The 17,004-nt window shown below is 41.4% G+C and overlaps 1 protein-coding gene across 1 annotated transcript; it reads left to right on the top strand.

Moving 5' to 3' along the window:
- The first annotated feature begins 1,980 nt into the window (after positions 1 to 1,980).
- Positions 1,981 to 11,428, top strand: MMADHC (metabolism of cobalamin associated D). The gene is made up of 8 exons (XM_079310864.1): positions 1,981 to 2,201; positions 2,498 to 2,547; positions 4,071 to 4,215; positions 5,472 to 5,689; positions 6,750 to 6,855; positions 7,597 to 7,727; positions 9,215 to 9,301; positions 10,432 to 11,428. The coding sequence occupies exons 1-8, from the start codon at positions 2,105 to 2,107 to the stop codon at positions 10,624 to 10,626; spliced, it is 1,029 nt and encodes a 342-aa protein (XP_079166990.1). The 5' UTR covers positions 1,981 to 2,104; the 3' UTR covers positions 10,627 to 11,428.
- The last annotated feature ends 5,576 nt before the right edge of the window (positions 11,429 to 17,004 follow it).

Below are 17,004 nucleotides of genomic sequence, written 5' to 3'. Positions count from 1 at the left end.
TGCAATAAGGACATTGTAAGGCTGAGTTTTATTACCATGGACACACACCCAATGTCTTGCTCTGATTTTGAACTCTGGAAACCTCTGGCACTGGTTTGTGTTAATAAATTTCTTCTAATAAACCAGTGGCAAAGTAAAATAAATGTCCAGAAACCTCTGGTTTGGAAGGAAAATAAATTCAAGGCCTTGTGCAAAGTCTCTGAGGGATGGAAACGCCCGAACTTTTATTTGGGAGAGGATTAAAATTCCCTTTCCTTTAGCAGCAACGCTGCTTGGAACAGACAGCAAAGAAATGGGGGAAAGAAATAAAAAAACAACAAAAAGAAAACCAAACCGACAACCAAAACCACCCAAAAAAAACCCAAAAAAACAACCAAAAACCATGGAAGGAAGCCATTGAAGGTTTTTAATACTTTTATTATTATTTTGCAGAAGTTATTTGAGGTATTATTACCCTGAAGTGAGTTTTGTGGCAGAAGCACCACCGATGCTCCCCACACGCCACGAACCCCCGACTTTGCACTTTTCCTTAGCGGAAACCCCCTCACCCCTCAATTCTTTTCAATAAAAACCATTTTTTCTCCCTATTTTTGGGACGGATCCCCGGCAATGATGGGATGGAGGGGATGAGGGCGGCTGACGCTCCGTGCCCACCCCCTGGAGCCCCGAGCGGGTATTGCCGGCACCGAGCCGGGCCCCGCCATGAGGGATCCCAAACCCGCCGTGAGGGATCCCAACCCCGCCGTGAGGGATCCCAACCCCGCCGTGAGGGATCCCGGCCCCGCCGTGAGGGATCCCAACCCGCCGTGAGGGATCCCAACCCCGCCGTGAGGGATCCCAACCCCGCCGTGAGGGATCCCAACCCGCCGTGAGGGATCCCGGCCCCGCCATGAGGGATCCCGGCCCCGCCATGAGGGATCCCAACCCCGCCGTGAGGGATCCCAACCCGGCCGTGAGGGATCCCAACCCGCCGTGAGGGATCCCAACCCGGCCGTGAGGGATCCCAACCCGCCGTGAGGGATCCCAAACCCGCCGTGAGGGATCCCAACCCCGCCGTGAGGGATCCCGGCCCCGCCGTGAGGGATCCCAACCCGCCGTGAGGGATCCCGGCCCCGCCGTGAGGGATCCCAACCCCGCCGTGAGGGATCCCAAACCCGCCGTGAGGGATCCCAACCCCGCCGTGAGGGATCCCAACCCCGCCGTGAGCGATCCCAACCCCGCCGTGAGGGATCCCAACCCCGCCGTGAGGGATCCCAACCCCGCCGTGAGGGATCCCAACCCCGCCGTGAGGGATCCCAACCCCGCCGTGAGGGATCCCAACCCCGCCGTGAGCGATCCCAACCCCGCCGTGAGGGATCCCAACCCCGCCGTGAGGGATCCCAACCCCGCCGTGAGGGATCCCGGCCCCGCCGTGAGGGATCCCGGCCCCGCCGTGAGGGATCCCAACCCGCCGTGAGGGATCCCAACCCCGCCGTGAGGGATCCCAACCCCGCCGTGAGGGATCCCGGCCCCGCCGTGAGGGATCCCAACCCCGCCGTGAGCGATCCCAACCCCGCCGTGAGCGATCCCAACCCCGCCGTGAGGGATCCCAAACCCGCCGATCCCACAGAAACCTCCCCGGCCACACCGGCCCCGCCGCCATGGCCGCTCCCCTCACAGAGCCCTCCTCACAGCCCTGAGGGGCAGAGCGCCATGAGGACACGGCAGCCCCACCATGACCGATCCCACACGAACCTCCCCAGCCCCACCGCCATGGCCGCTTCCCCTCACGCCCCTCCCACAGCTATGAGGAGCCGAGGGGAAACGGCAGCCCCGCCATGACCGATCCCACAGAGCCCCGCCGCCATGGCCGCTTCCCCTCACGGCCTCGCAACCCTGAGGCGCCGAGGGGACACCGCAGCCCCGCCGATCCCACAGGAACCTCCCCGGCCCCGCCGCCATGGGCACTCCCCCTCACGGCCTCACAACCCTGAGGCGCCGAGGGGACACCGCAGCCCCGCCGATCCCACAGGAACCTCCCCAGCCTCGCCGCCATGCCCAGTTCCCCCTCGCAGCGCCCTCCCCAGCCCTGAGGAGCCGAGCGCCGATCCCCCGCGGTGCCGCCATGGCCGATCGATGCCGGCGGCTCGGCTGCCTCGGCCTGAGGGCGCGCGGGGCGGGCGTGACGGGGGCGGGCGAGCGCCGCCATTTTGCAGGAAGAGGTGAGGGGAGCTGGGGCTTCCGTTTTATTTTCCTTGGTTTTGTTTTTTTTTTTTTGGTTTTTTTTCCTTGTTTGTTTATTTTTTTCCTCTTTTCCTGCTTCCTTTTCCCATTTTCCCGTTTCCTTCTCGCTGTCTGTCCGCGGCAGCACCTCCCTTTGGACGCGGGGGAGGCCGTGCGGGGTGTGAGGAGGTTTCGGGGCTGAGCTGTCCAGCGCCTTCTTTTCCTCTTTCCTTTCCTTTTTTTCCTTCCTTTTCCCCTTTTTCTATTTTTTCCCCTCTCCTTTTCTCTTTTCCAGGGATATCCAGGCCTGTCAGCGAGGGGGGAGCAGCGTCTGCCATGGCCAATGTGAGTGAGTGACGCTGCTGGATATCACGGGAACGGCGGAAAATTCAGGATTAAATAAAGTTGCAAACAGGTTTGGGTAGGAAAGGAGCTTAAAAATAATTTAATTCTAAGTCCCAAACATCTTTCATTATGCTGGGATTCAGTGGCAGCTTCTGCTAGGACTTTCCCTCACATGAAGAATATATTCATAATATCCCAAATCCATTATTTTTCAGTTTAAATATCCCAGGAATAATGAAATTGAGGATTAAAAACGTTTTTTTCTATGTTTTTTCTATTATCCTGTGCTCAGCCACGAAGGTATTCTGTATTTCTGGAACAGCTGATATCAGGCTGGATAACAAAACACCTTTTATCGATTTTTTTTATTTTTATTTTTTTATTGCTCTCTCCGTGGGAACATGAATAATTCATTATTTCTCTCGGTGTTGTTTCTTGTGTAATGCCAGGTGTGTCAATATTTGCATGAGCGAGCTGTAATTAGTGACATCTCCCTGTTAAGTGAGGCTGATAATAAGGAAAAATGGCTCTTTTCTGCTAATTACACCTCGGCTGTAATTGTTTCCATCTGTTTATAACATCCTCATCGTGTAAAAATTAAATTTCAGTAGTGAATTTACATCATAAAGAAAAAAAAAAGATTGGAGTGGAATCAGATTTTTTTGTTGTGTTAACAGGAACCTTTTAAAGCTGTTTTAAAATGAGACAGCTCCAGGCTTGAAGTGTAAATAATTGATTTAAGTCGTAAATTAAATGTGTCTTTAAGCATTTGAGTTTTTGTAATTTGGTAGAAATTATTTGATATTTGCACAGAGGTGCTGGATGAGAAACCTTCTACTGCCTTAGGTCCTGTTGCTTTAAATGCAATTTTTATATTTAACATCCAAATAGCAGCTTTTATTCTCTTTTTTTTTTTTAAAGTAAACCACTTCTGAAAGTGCCTCTTTTGATGTAAAATGGCATCAATTTTTATAGAATCAAAGCTCCAGAAAATCTTTTTTTTTTTTTATTTGCTCAAAAGAATTGCTATTCCTCACCTGAAAAATTGAATTTTGCAAAAAAAACATCCACACTGTGGCAGGTGGAATTTGTATTTTCCAGGTTGGCATGCATAGAAATAATCATGGAGAAAATCCCTATAATCCATATAATTTAGATTAAAATTTTAACTTAATCTGTTAATTTCATTCCAGCCATAATTTAGTTTAAATTGTGTGGTTTCAGTGTTGCTATTTTAAATATTTTCCTCACGTGAGAGGCCTTTAATTAACACTTACACCACTTGTTTTTAAGGATTTTTCTTTGCTTGGAACAGCAATAACAATAAATAAATGCAAAAATAACTTCTACAGCTTGATGTTGCACTTGGTCATAATTACAATTTTAATATAATTCTCGAGGGAGGATTTTTCTTGTGACTCACAGAGCTGTGTTTAAATGATTATTTTTATTTCTATTATTAAACAATTATTTTATTTTATGAATAAATAATTATTTTGATTTTTTTTTTTCTCTCTCCTCAGGTGCTCTGTAACAGAGCAAGATTGGTCACCTACCTCCCAGGTTTTTATTCCTTAGTTAAAAGAATTGGGAATGCCAAAGCTTTTTCCACTGCAGGATCCTCTGGCTCAGATGAGCCTCATGTGGCTGCTGCACCTCCTGATTTATGTAAGGAAAAGCAAATTAATTCTCTTGAAATCCCAAATTGCAAGTGAGGTTTTTGACTTGGTAAAAAAAAAAAAAAAAAAAAAAGCAAATTTAAGAAGAAAAAGCAAATTTACTCACTTGGAATCCCAGTTTGGAAGTGACTTGGTAGGAAAAAAAAAATCAAATTTAGAAAAAAAGAAAAGGGAATTTTTATTGCCTTGAAATCTCAGTTTGAAAGTGTGATTTTTAACTTGGTAGAAAAGAAAAATTAATGAAGGAAAGAAAAAGCAAACTTAATTCCCATGAAATCCCAATTTGGAAATGTGATTTTTGACTTGGTAGAAAAGAAAAAGCAAATTAATTCCCTTGAAATCCCAATTTAGAAATGTGATTTTTGACTTGTACACTGCTGATGTTTGTGATTAAATCCTCATATGGGATTGGGGCTTTTCCTTTGGTTTTTCCTTTGGGTTTTTCCTTTGGGTTTTCCTTTAGGTTTTCCTTTGGGTTTTCCTTTGGGTTTTCCTTTGGGTTTTCCTTTGGGTTTTCCTTTGGGTTTTCCTTTGGGTTTTCCTTTGGGTTTTCCTTTGGGTTTTCCTTTGGGTTTTCCTTTGGGTTTTCCTTTGGGTTTTCCTTTGGGTTTTCCTTTGGGTTTTTCCTTTGGGTTTTCCTTTGGGTTTTCCTTTGGGTTTTTCCTTTGGGTTTTCTCCCTTTCCTTGCCCTTTTCCCCCTTTCCTTGCCCTTTTTTCCTTTTTTTTTGTTTCCCTTTCCCTGCTGTATTTTTATTTCCCTTACCTTTCCCTGCTGTATTTTTGTTTCCCTTACCTTTCCCTGCTGGTTTATTTTTGTTTCCCTTGCCTTTCCCTGCTGTATTTTTTATTTCCCTTCCCTTTCCCTGCTGTATTTTTGTTTCCCTTTCCCTGCTGTATTTTTATTTCCCTTGCCTTTCCCTGCTGTATTTTTGTTTCCCTTGCCTTTCCCTGCTGTATTTTTGTTTCCCTTTCCCTGCTGTATTTTTGTTTCCCTTGCCTTTCCCTGCTGTATTTTTGTTTCCCTTGCCTTTCCCTGCTGTATTTTTGTTTCCCTTGCCTTTCCCTGCTGTATTTTTGTTTCCCTTGCCTTTCCCTGCTGTATTTTTGTCTCCCTTGCCTTTCCCTGCTGTATTTTTGTTTCCCCTACCTTTTCCTGCTGTATTTTTATTTCCCTTTCCCTGCTGTATTTTTGTCTCCCTTGCCTTTCCCTGCTGTATTTTTATTTTCTGAGTGGAATCCTTGCAGGTCCCAGGACAGTGTGGCCAGATGAGGTGATGGGACCCTTTGGTCCCCAGGATCAGAGGTTCCAGCTGCCTGGCAACATTGGCTTTGACTGCCACCTCCATGGCACAGCTTCCCAGAAAAAATCCCAAAATTCCAAAAGCCTCCCTGATATTTTAGCAGAGCCCTCAGCCAGTGAGAGGCACGAATTTGTCATGGCTCAATACATCAATGAATTCCAGGTGAGAACACCTCATCCCTCTTTTCTTCCTGAAAAAAACATTTTCTGCACATTTTGGAAATCCTGAATTTTAACTGGGTTGGGGAAAAGTTGTCACAGAAACTGCCTGAAGTTGTTTTTTTTAGGATAAAAAGATTTAGGGTGTTTTGAAATAGCATTTTAAGGGTGATTAATGGGAGAATTTCAATCTCCAAATTTGCTGTTTGTCCTTTTAATGGGTAAAATTGGAATTTCCTTCACTGTTTTATTTAATGAAGGAATAAATAAAGGATCTGGATTTACAAACTTTTGGTAATGGGAGAATTTCAGTCTCTAAATGTGCTGTTTGTCCTTTTACTGAGTAAAATTGAAATTTCCTTCACTATTTTATTTAATGGAACTGGATTTTACAAAGTTTGGGTAATGGGAGAATTTCAGTCTCCAGACCTGCTGGAGAATTATCAGTATAATTCTATATATAGTTCTATATAATGTATATATAATTAAATATATAGAAAAATAAAATATATTATTATATATAATATATATTTTATATATAGTATACGACTGTCAATATAATATAAATAATAATAAAAATAAAACCATTATTTCAGATAATTGACAAAAATGTAAGTATCTATATTATATATCTAATATATGTATTTTATATGTGTTATACTCTGTATTTATATTATATATAATAATATTTGGGTATTATATGGGTATTTAATTTTGGATAATATATGTATTCTGCTTTAAAATATAAAACTTTGGTATTTCTATAAAATAGAAATATTTCAGTGTGGATTTAAGTGGCACCAAAATATATTTTAATGTTGATATCTTCTAACAACTTTTAATACCTTTTAGTGTCTTTAATAATATTATTATTTTAATATTTAATATTAAAACAGTGAAGTCTCATTCCAAATCATCTGAAGCTGCTCAAGTGTATCTGATCACTAAACCATTTTTCATGTTATTTATTATTTGATTGTTAAAAATTTATTTATTATATGCTTTATTTAAAGTTATTCCTGTTAGATATGAACTGAGAAAATTTGGATTTTGGTGATTTTTAGGGTTCTGGTGCTCCCCAGAAGCAGCAAATCAATAATGCTGAAACCTACTTTGAAAATGCCAAGGTGGAATGTGCAGTGCAAGCCTGTCCTGAGCTGCTGAGAAAAGGTTCATTTTCATTTCTTTATACATTGAATTTATTTATTTATTGCAAAAAAATCCCAACTTTTCAAATTAGAAACCAGTGAAAGAAATGCTCTGTCACTGATAGCACAGAATGTGGTGTAAAAAAAGTTAATTCAGAGTTAATAATTACAAAAATCAGTTAATAATTTCAAAAATCCCATTGTACAGAGTGGAAACCAAAGTTTTGCTGTTAACAATATTTAATATTTCAGTTAAAATGTCAAGGAAATTCTGGAGTTAATTCCTTATCCCAAATCTTTTTGGAATTGCTAAATAAAACAACAAATGGGAATCATGAAACTTCTGCCAGCACTGAATTGGTGATTTTAATTTATTGAGGAAGGAAATGCCTGAAATTAAATGGGAATAAAATAAATTTTAAGAGGGAATTTTGCCTGAAAAATGGAAATTTGTTGGTGTGGGTGAGAGGGGAAAGATCCCATAGAAGAACAGGGCAAACTTTTCTCTTTTCCAATATTTAATATTTCAGTTAAACAACAACTAAAAATGGCATTTTAAGGGAAATTCTGGAGTTAATGGGAATTGTAAAACTTCTACCAGCACTGAACTAATGCTTTAAATTATTCAAGGAGCAAATGACTGAAATTCAATGGGAATAAAACAAATTAAAACAAGGAAAATCTGCCTGAAAATGATGTGGGCGAGAGGGGAAGACTCCAATGGAAGAACAGAACAAACATTTTTAATTTTCCCATTTTTTAGATTTCCAATCCCTGTTCCCTGAGGTGAATTCCAACCGTCTGACTGTGCTCACTGTCACCCAGAAAACCAAAAATGACATGACAGTGTGGAGCCAGGAGGTGGAGGATGAGAGAGAGATGCTCTTAGAAAATGTGAGTTCAGCAACATTTGATTTTGGAGTTAATCCTTTTATAACATCAAGATTTTTTTTTTTTCCCCCTCAGGTTTTTTTTTTAATTAAAATATCTGCCTAAAATTCTTAAATTCTTCAGAGTGGGCTGAGCCAAAATTATCAAAAGTAGATTAATAAAGATACTTAATTGTTGTCCTGACCAGCAACTCTTTCCTCACTTATTCCATCTTTAATCCAATGGATTTTTGTGTAATTTCACTGCTGGTTTTATTTTCTTGTCATTTAATTAAGATTTCAGTCCAGAGTATGTCTGACCACTTTTTGCTGGTAAAAAAATCTAAAACACATCAATTTCTCTGGTGTTTTTCCCACTTTCATGGATGTTTTTAATTCTTTAACCCTGATTTTCAGTTTTTTTATTTCATCTTTACCTAGTTTTGTTCTTTTACCACCAGAGGGCTCTGAAAATCCCTTTATTTCCCATTTCCCACAAATTTACATTTTCCCCACCAGGTGTCGCTGTTCACTGCTCCCATAGCACCTAAAAAACCAACATTTCCTACCTATTATTTATAAAATATCCCCAAACCAAGCATTTAATCTGTAAATAAATCACATTAATGCCTGAAATTAATCTGGGAATGTCCTAAAATACAAATGTGGCCTCTCTAAATCAACCACCAAAAAAAAAAGAAGCAACACAAAATGACACAAAAATTTAAATTCCCTTCATTTCAGTGTGTTCTTCTCTTTGAATTATTTCTGGGCTGTTGCTCTTTGGCGTTTTAATCTGGTCTAATTATGTGTTAATTGGCATCTTTCTTCCTCAGGCACCTCCCTGTCAAGTCTAATCCAGTCATTGGTGGGGTTTAAAACCAGCAAATTCACAGGGAAATATTGGTTTGCTTGACAGAATTCACCTGAAAAATCCTCATTTCAGGGGCTAAAAAATGAAGTTATACAGCCAAATCTAAATATTTGCATTAATCCAGCTCAGGTGTTTACTAAACTCACTCTGAGGGGTTGTTCCAACACCAAAAGAGATCCTGGATCAGAAATGTTGTGTCTAAAATTGGGGATTTAATTTACAGTTTGGATATGATTAATCATCAGAGCCATCAAATTTCAAAATACAGAATTTAGTGGGGTAAAGTTTCCTCTTTTTGAACTAATACAGAATTTGCTGTAAAGGATTAAATTTCCTCTTTTGAATTAACACAGAATTTACTGTAAAGGGTAAATTTCTCTTAATTTGAACTAATACAGAATTTGCTGTAAAAGGTAAATTTCCCTCATTTTGGACCTTTTAGGGACTGAAGCTAAATAAATAATATTTTTATAAATCTGGAACCTTGAGCTGCTGAGGGCACTAACTGCAGAGCAAATCCAATTTTTATCACTATAAGTAAATAAAGGATTTTATTTATAACAGGTAAAGTTAGAAATGTATATTTTTTTTGTGTGTAATAACCTCTTTTGATACTTTTCCCATTTTTTTCCTTTCAGTTCATCAATGGTGCCAAGGAAATCTGCTATGCAATTTCTTCTGAGGGCTACTGGGCTGATTTCATTGACCCATCCTCAGGACTGGCTGTAAGTTCTTGCTGTGTAGAATTTGCTTTAAATCTAATTATTTTTCAAGAGAATTCCTTTAATAAATTAAGATTATAACCATGAGCTCAGCTGGGTCAGCTCTCAGTGCATTGTTAGGAAATGAAATGGGATTTTTGGGAACTGGAGAAGTTTTGTGCCCCAAATCCTTTGCTGACTTTGTGCCCTCCCCAGGTAACTTGGGAACCCTGACACCTGTGCAGGTGAAGGCTTTAAAAAACATTTTTGCACCTGTTAATGATCCCTTTGTCCCCAAAAAAATGAACTTTTTGTTCCTGTGGAACAGTGGGAGCTTTCAGTGGGAATTGAGTTTTAGTCTGAGCTCTGCTAAAACCATATCACAGTTCAAGGGGATCGTGGCAAAGCTCAGCTTAGTGGGGTTTTATTTAAAAACACTACAAAAAGCAGAGATTTTTGTGTCAACAGAGGCAAACAGGGGATGTTGGTGAGGTAGAACAGACAGTTCAGGGGTGTAAAAGCTTCCCAGAATCCCAGGAATTGAGGGAATTAGGGATTGATGGAAATGGGGTTTTTTTCTCCAGATTCCAGCATCAACATCCTGGCCAAGAATCAGGAGTGGATTTGAGGGGAGAAGCTTCCTCCTGAGATAACTGAAATATCTATTTACAACTTAAATACCAGTTTAATTTAAATACCTGGTTACAATCTAAATACCAGTTTAAATTAAATACCTGCTTGCAATTTAAATACCAGTTTAATTTAAATACCAGTTAAAATTAAATACCTGGTTGCAATTTAAACACCAATTTAATTTCAATACCTGGTTGCCATTTAATCCCATTTTTGCTATTGTAACCAGATTTCTCTAAGGACTTACTGTAAAGGTGAGTTGTTAATTTTTGCTGTTTCCTAGGAAGTTTCTCTCCTTAGTCCATGTCCTGTTTGTGCTGTTTCTCTCCTTAATTCCTGCAGAATTTCCACAGGTGAGGTTGGGATCAGTACCCAAATTCACTCCAGTACCAAAGGAAAACATTTCAAAGTCAAACTCAACATAAAACCACTCTGGCCCAGCTGAACTCATACTTTGCTTTCAAACACCCTTCAGAATTTTATAGAAAATCCTCTTTTTTGTTTATTTTGTTTTCCTTTAGTTTTTTGGGCCTTACACCAACACCCCCCTGCTGGAGACGGACGAGCGCTACCGACATTTGGGATTTTCTGTGGATGACCTGGGATGCTGCAAAGTCATCAGGCACAACCTTTGGGGTACCCACGTGGTGGTGGGGAGCATTTTCACCAATGCTGAGCCTGACAGCCCCATCATGAGGAAACTCAGTGGAAACTGAGCCCCCTCCCAGCTCCCTCAGGTTTCTCCTGACCTCTGGGTGCTTTGACTTTGATTCTCCCTCGGCATCATCAGGAATTCCTCCTTTTCCAAGTGTTCTTAGAGAATAAAAGTAGCTGTTATTTATTTAGAGTCTTTTTGGGAATGTGTATTCACCACATGTGGCTTTAGAATATGGATTGACAGCGTTGAGAACCAACAGGAGTGATCATTTCCTTTTTTAATTTTCTGTGTTTTCTTAACAATTCTTTCACTCATCAGCTTTGTATTCAAAATCCTCCAAAAATGCCACTGAAATTTCCAACTAATCTTCCCTGTCTGAAATTAGGAACTGCCAAAAAATATGGAATGAGTCATAAAATTGTTCTCCCAGAATACAGCACTTAATAAAATCTGGGCTAATCACTCACTTGCTGTTGGAAATTGAGAATGAGGTCAACTTTCAGTGGTCTCCAACTCATCCAGAGACTCCATAAAAAGTCCTTAATTACCTTGGAATTACTCATCTCTTATTGTTTTTTGTCTTCATGGTGCTTGGGATTTATTTTTTCAGTGTTAGCTAAATATATTTAATTAGTTTATATATCTAAATGTAATTTAAAGTTGCTTTTGTAACTTTCTTAGGTCATTAAATACCAAAAAAAAAAAAAAAAAAAAGAGAGATAATAGGGCAATGGCTGGATCTCATCATTGTTTTCCTGTGCTTGGGTGCAATCTAGACTTGCCTCTGGAATTTGGAAATGCAAGGAGCAATTAGGATCAATTATTGCAATTAGATGTTTCAACAGGAAGCTTCCAGGCTCTTCAGGTATCACAAAAACAGATCAGTGGGGGGGGGAACAGCAGGGCAGGAATATTCCTGGAATAGCTGGAATTTTGCAGTTTGGCTGCAGGGATGGGGCAATAAAGGAGGTTTGGATCTCAGCCCAGGCAGCTTTGGAGGAATTTTTCATGGGACAATGGGAATCCTTCAGGTTTCATCCCATGGCAATGTGCTGCAGCTCAGCCTGAGGATCCAGGAGTTTAAACTTGACCATGGAGCTTTTCCCCATGGATCCCAAACCTGTGCCAGGCTCTAAGCCAGGCCTAACAAAGCTTTCCTGCCTTTAGGAGCAGCTCCTTGCCCAAGTGCCTCTGTGTGTCCTTGTCACCACTGCCCATCCCTGCCTTGGCTGCTCACAGAGCTGCAAAACTTCCCAAAGGAGCAGGGAGTGCTCTCCATCCCCAATTTCCCCAAATTTTCCTGCTCCCCTGCAATGTTTGCTCTGGATTTTGGGGCAGGATTGATCCTTTTTCTGTAGAATTTGTGCTGTGATTCCAGAGCCCCATCCCTTACCTCTGCTATCCATAAAAACTGTTACTTCAAGGATTTTACTCCAATTTTTTTCTTCTCATCAAGAAGATTAAAGAAATTGAGAACTGCAGTGTCTTGTGTCTGTTTGTAAAATCCACACACGAGGCTTCTCACTGGACACTTGGGAATTTTATAAAACAAATATTGGAAAAATTGTGGAATGCTTCACATACACTGTAAATATCTTGAATATTTGATGATTTATCTTCAGGTTTCCTCCTGTAATTCCTGTGCTTTGGAAAGGCTGGGAGCTGTCAGGTAATTCCACTTAAGTTTGGCATGTTGATTTTTGATTTCAGCTTCCTTAAGTTTTATCCTGTAAAGGAATTTTCCAATGGTTTTTCCAGTAGCTTTTTCCTGAGGCAGCAATCTCACTGGAAATATTGGGATTTTTGCCTTGACCTCATTAATATAATTGTTTTATGTCAGGGTTTGAGGGGAAGTCCAATTCCTGATGTTTTTCTAAATAAAATTTTCTCCTTAATCCCCCAAAATAACTGGAGCAGTTCCAGTTGTGTTTTCCTCCCATCAGAACCACCAGACTGTAAGAATTAACTTTCTCCTATCAAATAAAAAATCTGAAATACAAAATGAAACAAATGACCAAAAAAAATTATAAAATAATAAAATCCAAACCCACTTCCAGTATTCCAAATTTATTCCTTTCCAGGGGAAGAATTTTTGTGCTTTGATGATCCTGAGCTGTTCAATGGGGTTGGAATTTTATTTTTTCCACCTGGAGACAACTCTGGCATCACTTTTTATCAGAAAATCCCAAAAAAGTATTTTAAACTCACAGCTAATTATCTCTGCTTAGCTAATTAACAGCAGGGCACTGGGGTGAGTATTCTGGGATTGATTCTATTCCCAATTTTCTATTCTAAATTTTCACTGCTTTATTCCTGACCTGCTCCTCAACAAGTGCAAGATTTACAGTTTATATATTTAAATATATATTTCATTCTATTTCTATTAAACTGTGCTTAACTTGAAAGAGAACAAATACATGAGATTTTTAAAAATTTGAATTAATACTCTTCAGTCTGTCAGGTGGAGGGAGTAAAAATCCTGCAGAAATCAGGATAAATGTGGAAAAGGAAATTAGGGAATGAGGGAAGAGGGGTGGGATCATTGCTGATATTTTGGGGTGAGAGAAATCAGGAAAATTCATAATTGAAGGGCAAAAAAAATAATTCTTACATCCAAGAATAGGAGCTGGAATCCCAAGGAAATGCAGGGATTTAATCCATCCTGTTATTTATGGAGCTGTAGTGGTTTTGGTTCATTAATTTGAATTTTATTTATGGAGGTTTAGTAGATTTAGTTTATTAATTTGAAATTTTTTTTGGTTGTGAGGATTAGGAGGAAAGTAAAACAGATTGAATTTCCAATGGTACAAAAAGAAACTTTATTATTGGAACTATAAGAAAAAAAACTTAGAATAAAACTTTAAACCACTTTTTTTTTTTCCAGCTCATCCACAACACCTGACTGGATCCTTGTCCTCTTTTTTTATATCCCAATAGCAAAAAAAAAAAGAAATCCCTAAAATTGAGCTGTATTTAGAAATTTTATTTTAATTCCCGCTGTAAATAATTAATAATTCCCATTTTTTCTTCCTGCTGAGCTCCAGGGATTATTTGGTACAAATTATTTTATACTGGGCACAAATCCTGTTTATTTTGGGATCCCTGGGTTCTGTTTTCTCTCTCTGCTTTGGGAAAAATCCACATTTTCCATCTTTTTGTCACATTTCACCTCCTCTGGGGGTTTTTCTTGGTGTTGCCTCTAATCCCATGGCTGCAATTTTATCAGACACCTCACAGTGAATATTTAACCCATTTATTTATACAAATATACACAATTTACACCTGTTAAAAACAAACATTTCAAAGCAATATTCCCTCAAAAAAATAAATATGGTGCAGCTCAACATTTGTGGAGCCCAAAACTGCTGCAGAAACCTTAATTTTCTTTTTTTTTTTTTTTTTTTTTTAAGACAGATTCCAGAGGACTTTGATTTTTTGGGAATCTCCAGAGCCAGGTGGAATTTGCATAGAAAAAGAGATTAAAACACTTAAAACCAGAGGTGGGTGAGGAAATCTTGAAAGGGCAACAAAATTCCAGGTTTGGCTGGAGGTGAGACAAAAAAAAAAATCAATTTTATATTAAAAATTACAAACAAACAGTGGTGAAGGTGATTTTTTTTTATATAGATGTTTATCTATAATTATATATATATACATAATATTTTAAAAATATTATTTTTAATAACATCCTCTGTAAAACACACTGAGTTTTTGCTTCCCTGGAGAAATCTGGAATTAAGGGCTGCTCCAAGAAAATTCAGTCCCACAAAAAGGTCACAAAATTCAGGACAATGAGCAAATTCCTGATTTTTTTCAGAATATCCCACTTGGATTTTGTGACCTGGGGAACTCTCCAGGAATCTGCATTTCCCTGTAATTCCCCCCCCCAAAAAAAACATTTTGAGCTGAAAATACCAGAATTTGATAAAGCTCAAATTACCTTGGAGCAGGAATAGGAAAAAAAATAATTCCTGAAAGAATAATTAATGATTATTTTTATGAAATGAATTATAAAACAGTTTAAAGTCCATGACACCCTGCTTTTATTATTGACTTTGCAAGACAAAGTTGAATCTTTTAAAAAAGTGATGTAAAACATTTTTTTAATATATATTTATATTTTTATATCTTTTGGATCAATTATATATATTACAGGCTCACTGACTTGCAAAATATCCCTTTTTCCTGACAAGATCAGGAATTTTAGGAATTTTTTCCCAGCATTTCCAAACCCTCCTTGACATACAAAAATAAATATTGCATCCGTGATTTCCAAGCAGCTCAGGTCACCCAAGCACAGCTGGAATTACGAGAAAATCCAGGAAAGAAAAATTCCAGATGTTCTGGATTCATTTTCTCTCTTTCAGGTTTGTGGGGTTTGGGGTTAAAATGGGAAAATATTGGGAATATTCTCCCCCCAAACCAGCGGGAATCAGGTGAGCAGTGCTGAGGGTGTGCACCTCAAATCCCGCTGGGAATGAGGATTGGGGGGATTTCTCTGGTTCTTTTGGGGAATTCCAGCGGTTTCCAGATGTGCTGGGGTGATGGAGCTGCTGCTGGGCAGGAATCTCTTCCTTCCTTGGGATCTCCATCCCTGGGATCTCCTCCATCCCAGGGATCTCTTTCTTCCAAGGAATCTCCTCCATCCCAGGGATCTCCTTCTTCCAAGGAATCTCCTTCTTCCAAGGAATCTCCTCCATCTCAGGGATCTCCTCCTTTCCAGGAATCTCCTCCATCCCTGGAATCTCCTCCATCCCTGGGATCTCCTTCTTCCAAGGAATCTCCTCCATCTGGAATCTCCTCCATCTCAGGGATCTCCTCCTTTCCAGGAATCTCCTTCCCTGGAATCTCCTCCATCCCTGGAATCTCCTCCTTCCCTGGGATCTCCTCCTTCCCTGGGATCTCCTTTTCAGGAATCTCCTCCATCCCTGGAATCTCCTCCTTCCCTGGGATCTCCTTTTCAGGAATCTCCTCCATTCCAGAAATCTCCTCCTTCCCTGGGATCTCCTTTTCAGGAATCTCCTCCTTCCCTGGGATCTCCTCCTTCCCTGGGATCACCTCCTTCCCTGGGATCGCCTCCATCCCTGGAATCTCCTTTTCAGGAATCTCCTCCATCCCAGAAATCTCCTCCTTCCCTGGGATCTCCTTTTCAGGAATCTCCTCCATCCCTGGGATCTCCTTTTCAGGAATCTCCTCCATCCCAGAAATCTCCTCCTTCCCTGGGATCTCCTTTTCAGGAATCTCCTCCATCCCTGGGATCTCCTTTTCAGGAATCTCTTCCATCCCTGGGATCTCCTTTTCAGGAATCTCCTCCTTCCCTGGGATCTCCTTTTCAGGAATCTCCTCCTTCCCTGGGATCTCCTTTTCAGGAATCTCCTCCATCCCTGGGATCTCCTTTTCAGGAATCTCTTCCATCCCTGGGATCTCCTTTTCAGGAATCTCCTCCATCCCTGGGATCTCCTTTTCAGGAATCTCCTCCATCCCTGGAATCTCCTTTTCAGGAATCTCCTCCATCCCTGGGATCTCCTTTTCAGGAATCTCCTCCTTCCCTGGGATCTCCTTTTCAGGAATCTCCTCCATCCCTGGAATCTCCTTTTCAGGAATCTCCTCCTTCCCTGGGATCTCCTTTTCAGGAATCTCCTCCATCCCAGGCGCTGCTTCCTCCAATTCCTGCCGGTGCCAGAGGAGCGGGGATTCCGCAGCCCCGCGAGGATCTTTGTTAATTACCGCGTGTTAATGAGACAGCGGAGTTAATGAGTCGGGAAATGCCAGCGGGGTGTTCCCGAGGGGAAAACGATGTCGCCAGCAGTGTCGTGACACTTTGAATGCCGGTTCTTCACCAAGATAAACCGGGCTTTACCAGAGTTAGGCTGGACTTGGTGGCTTTTCCAGCCTGAGTTCCTTTCCGGAACGAGCCCGGGATCAGCGCGGGGCTCTGGGGATCCTTTCCGGGAGTTCCTTCAGTCAGCGGGACACGCGTGGGGATCGCGACTCGGGATTATCCCAAAACCGGGAGGGAATTCAGGGCGTGCGGCTGCCCGGGCTCGGCTGTCTGTCCTGTCACCATTCCTTGTCCCTGTCCTGTCACCATCCCTCTCACCGCCCCTGTCGCTGCCCCTGTCCTGTCGCCGTCTCTCTCCTTGGCACTGTCGCTGTTATTGTCGTTGTTACCGTCCCTGTCGTTGTCAGTGTCCCTGACCTGTCGCTGTCTCTGTCCCTGTTGTCACTGTCCCTGTCGCTGTCACTGTCCCTGTCCCGTTGCTGTCACTGTCCCTGTCGCTGTCCCTGTCCCTATCGCTGTCCCTGTCCCGTCCCTGTCCCGTCCCTGTCCCTATCGCTGTCCCTGTCCCGCCGCTGTCCTGTCGCTGTCCCTGTCCCATCTCTGTCCATATCCCTGTCCCGCTGCTGTCGCTGTCCCTGTCCCGTCCCTGTCCCG

This window comes from Erithacus rubecula (assembly GCF_903797595.1).
Source record: "Erithacus rubecula genome assembly, chromosome: 8".
In the NCBI taxonomy this organism is placed as follows: Eukaryota; Metazoa; Chordata; class Aves; order Passeriformes; family Muscicapidae; genus Erithacus; species Erithacus rubecula.
The sequence above is the reverse complement of the archived record's forward strand: the minus strand, read 5'-3'. Positions and strand labels throughout refer to the sequence as shown.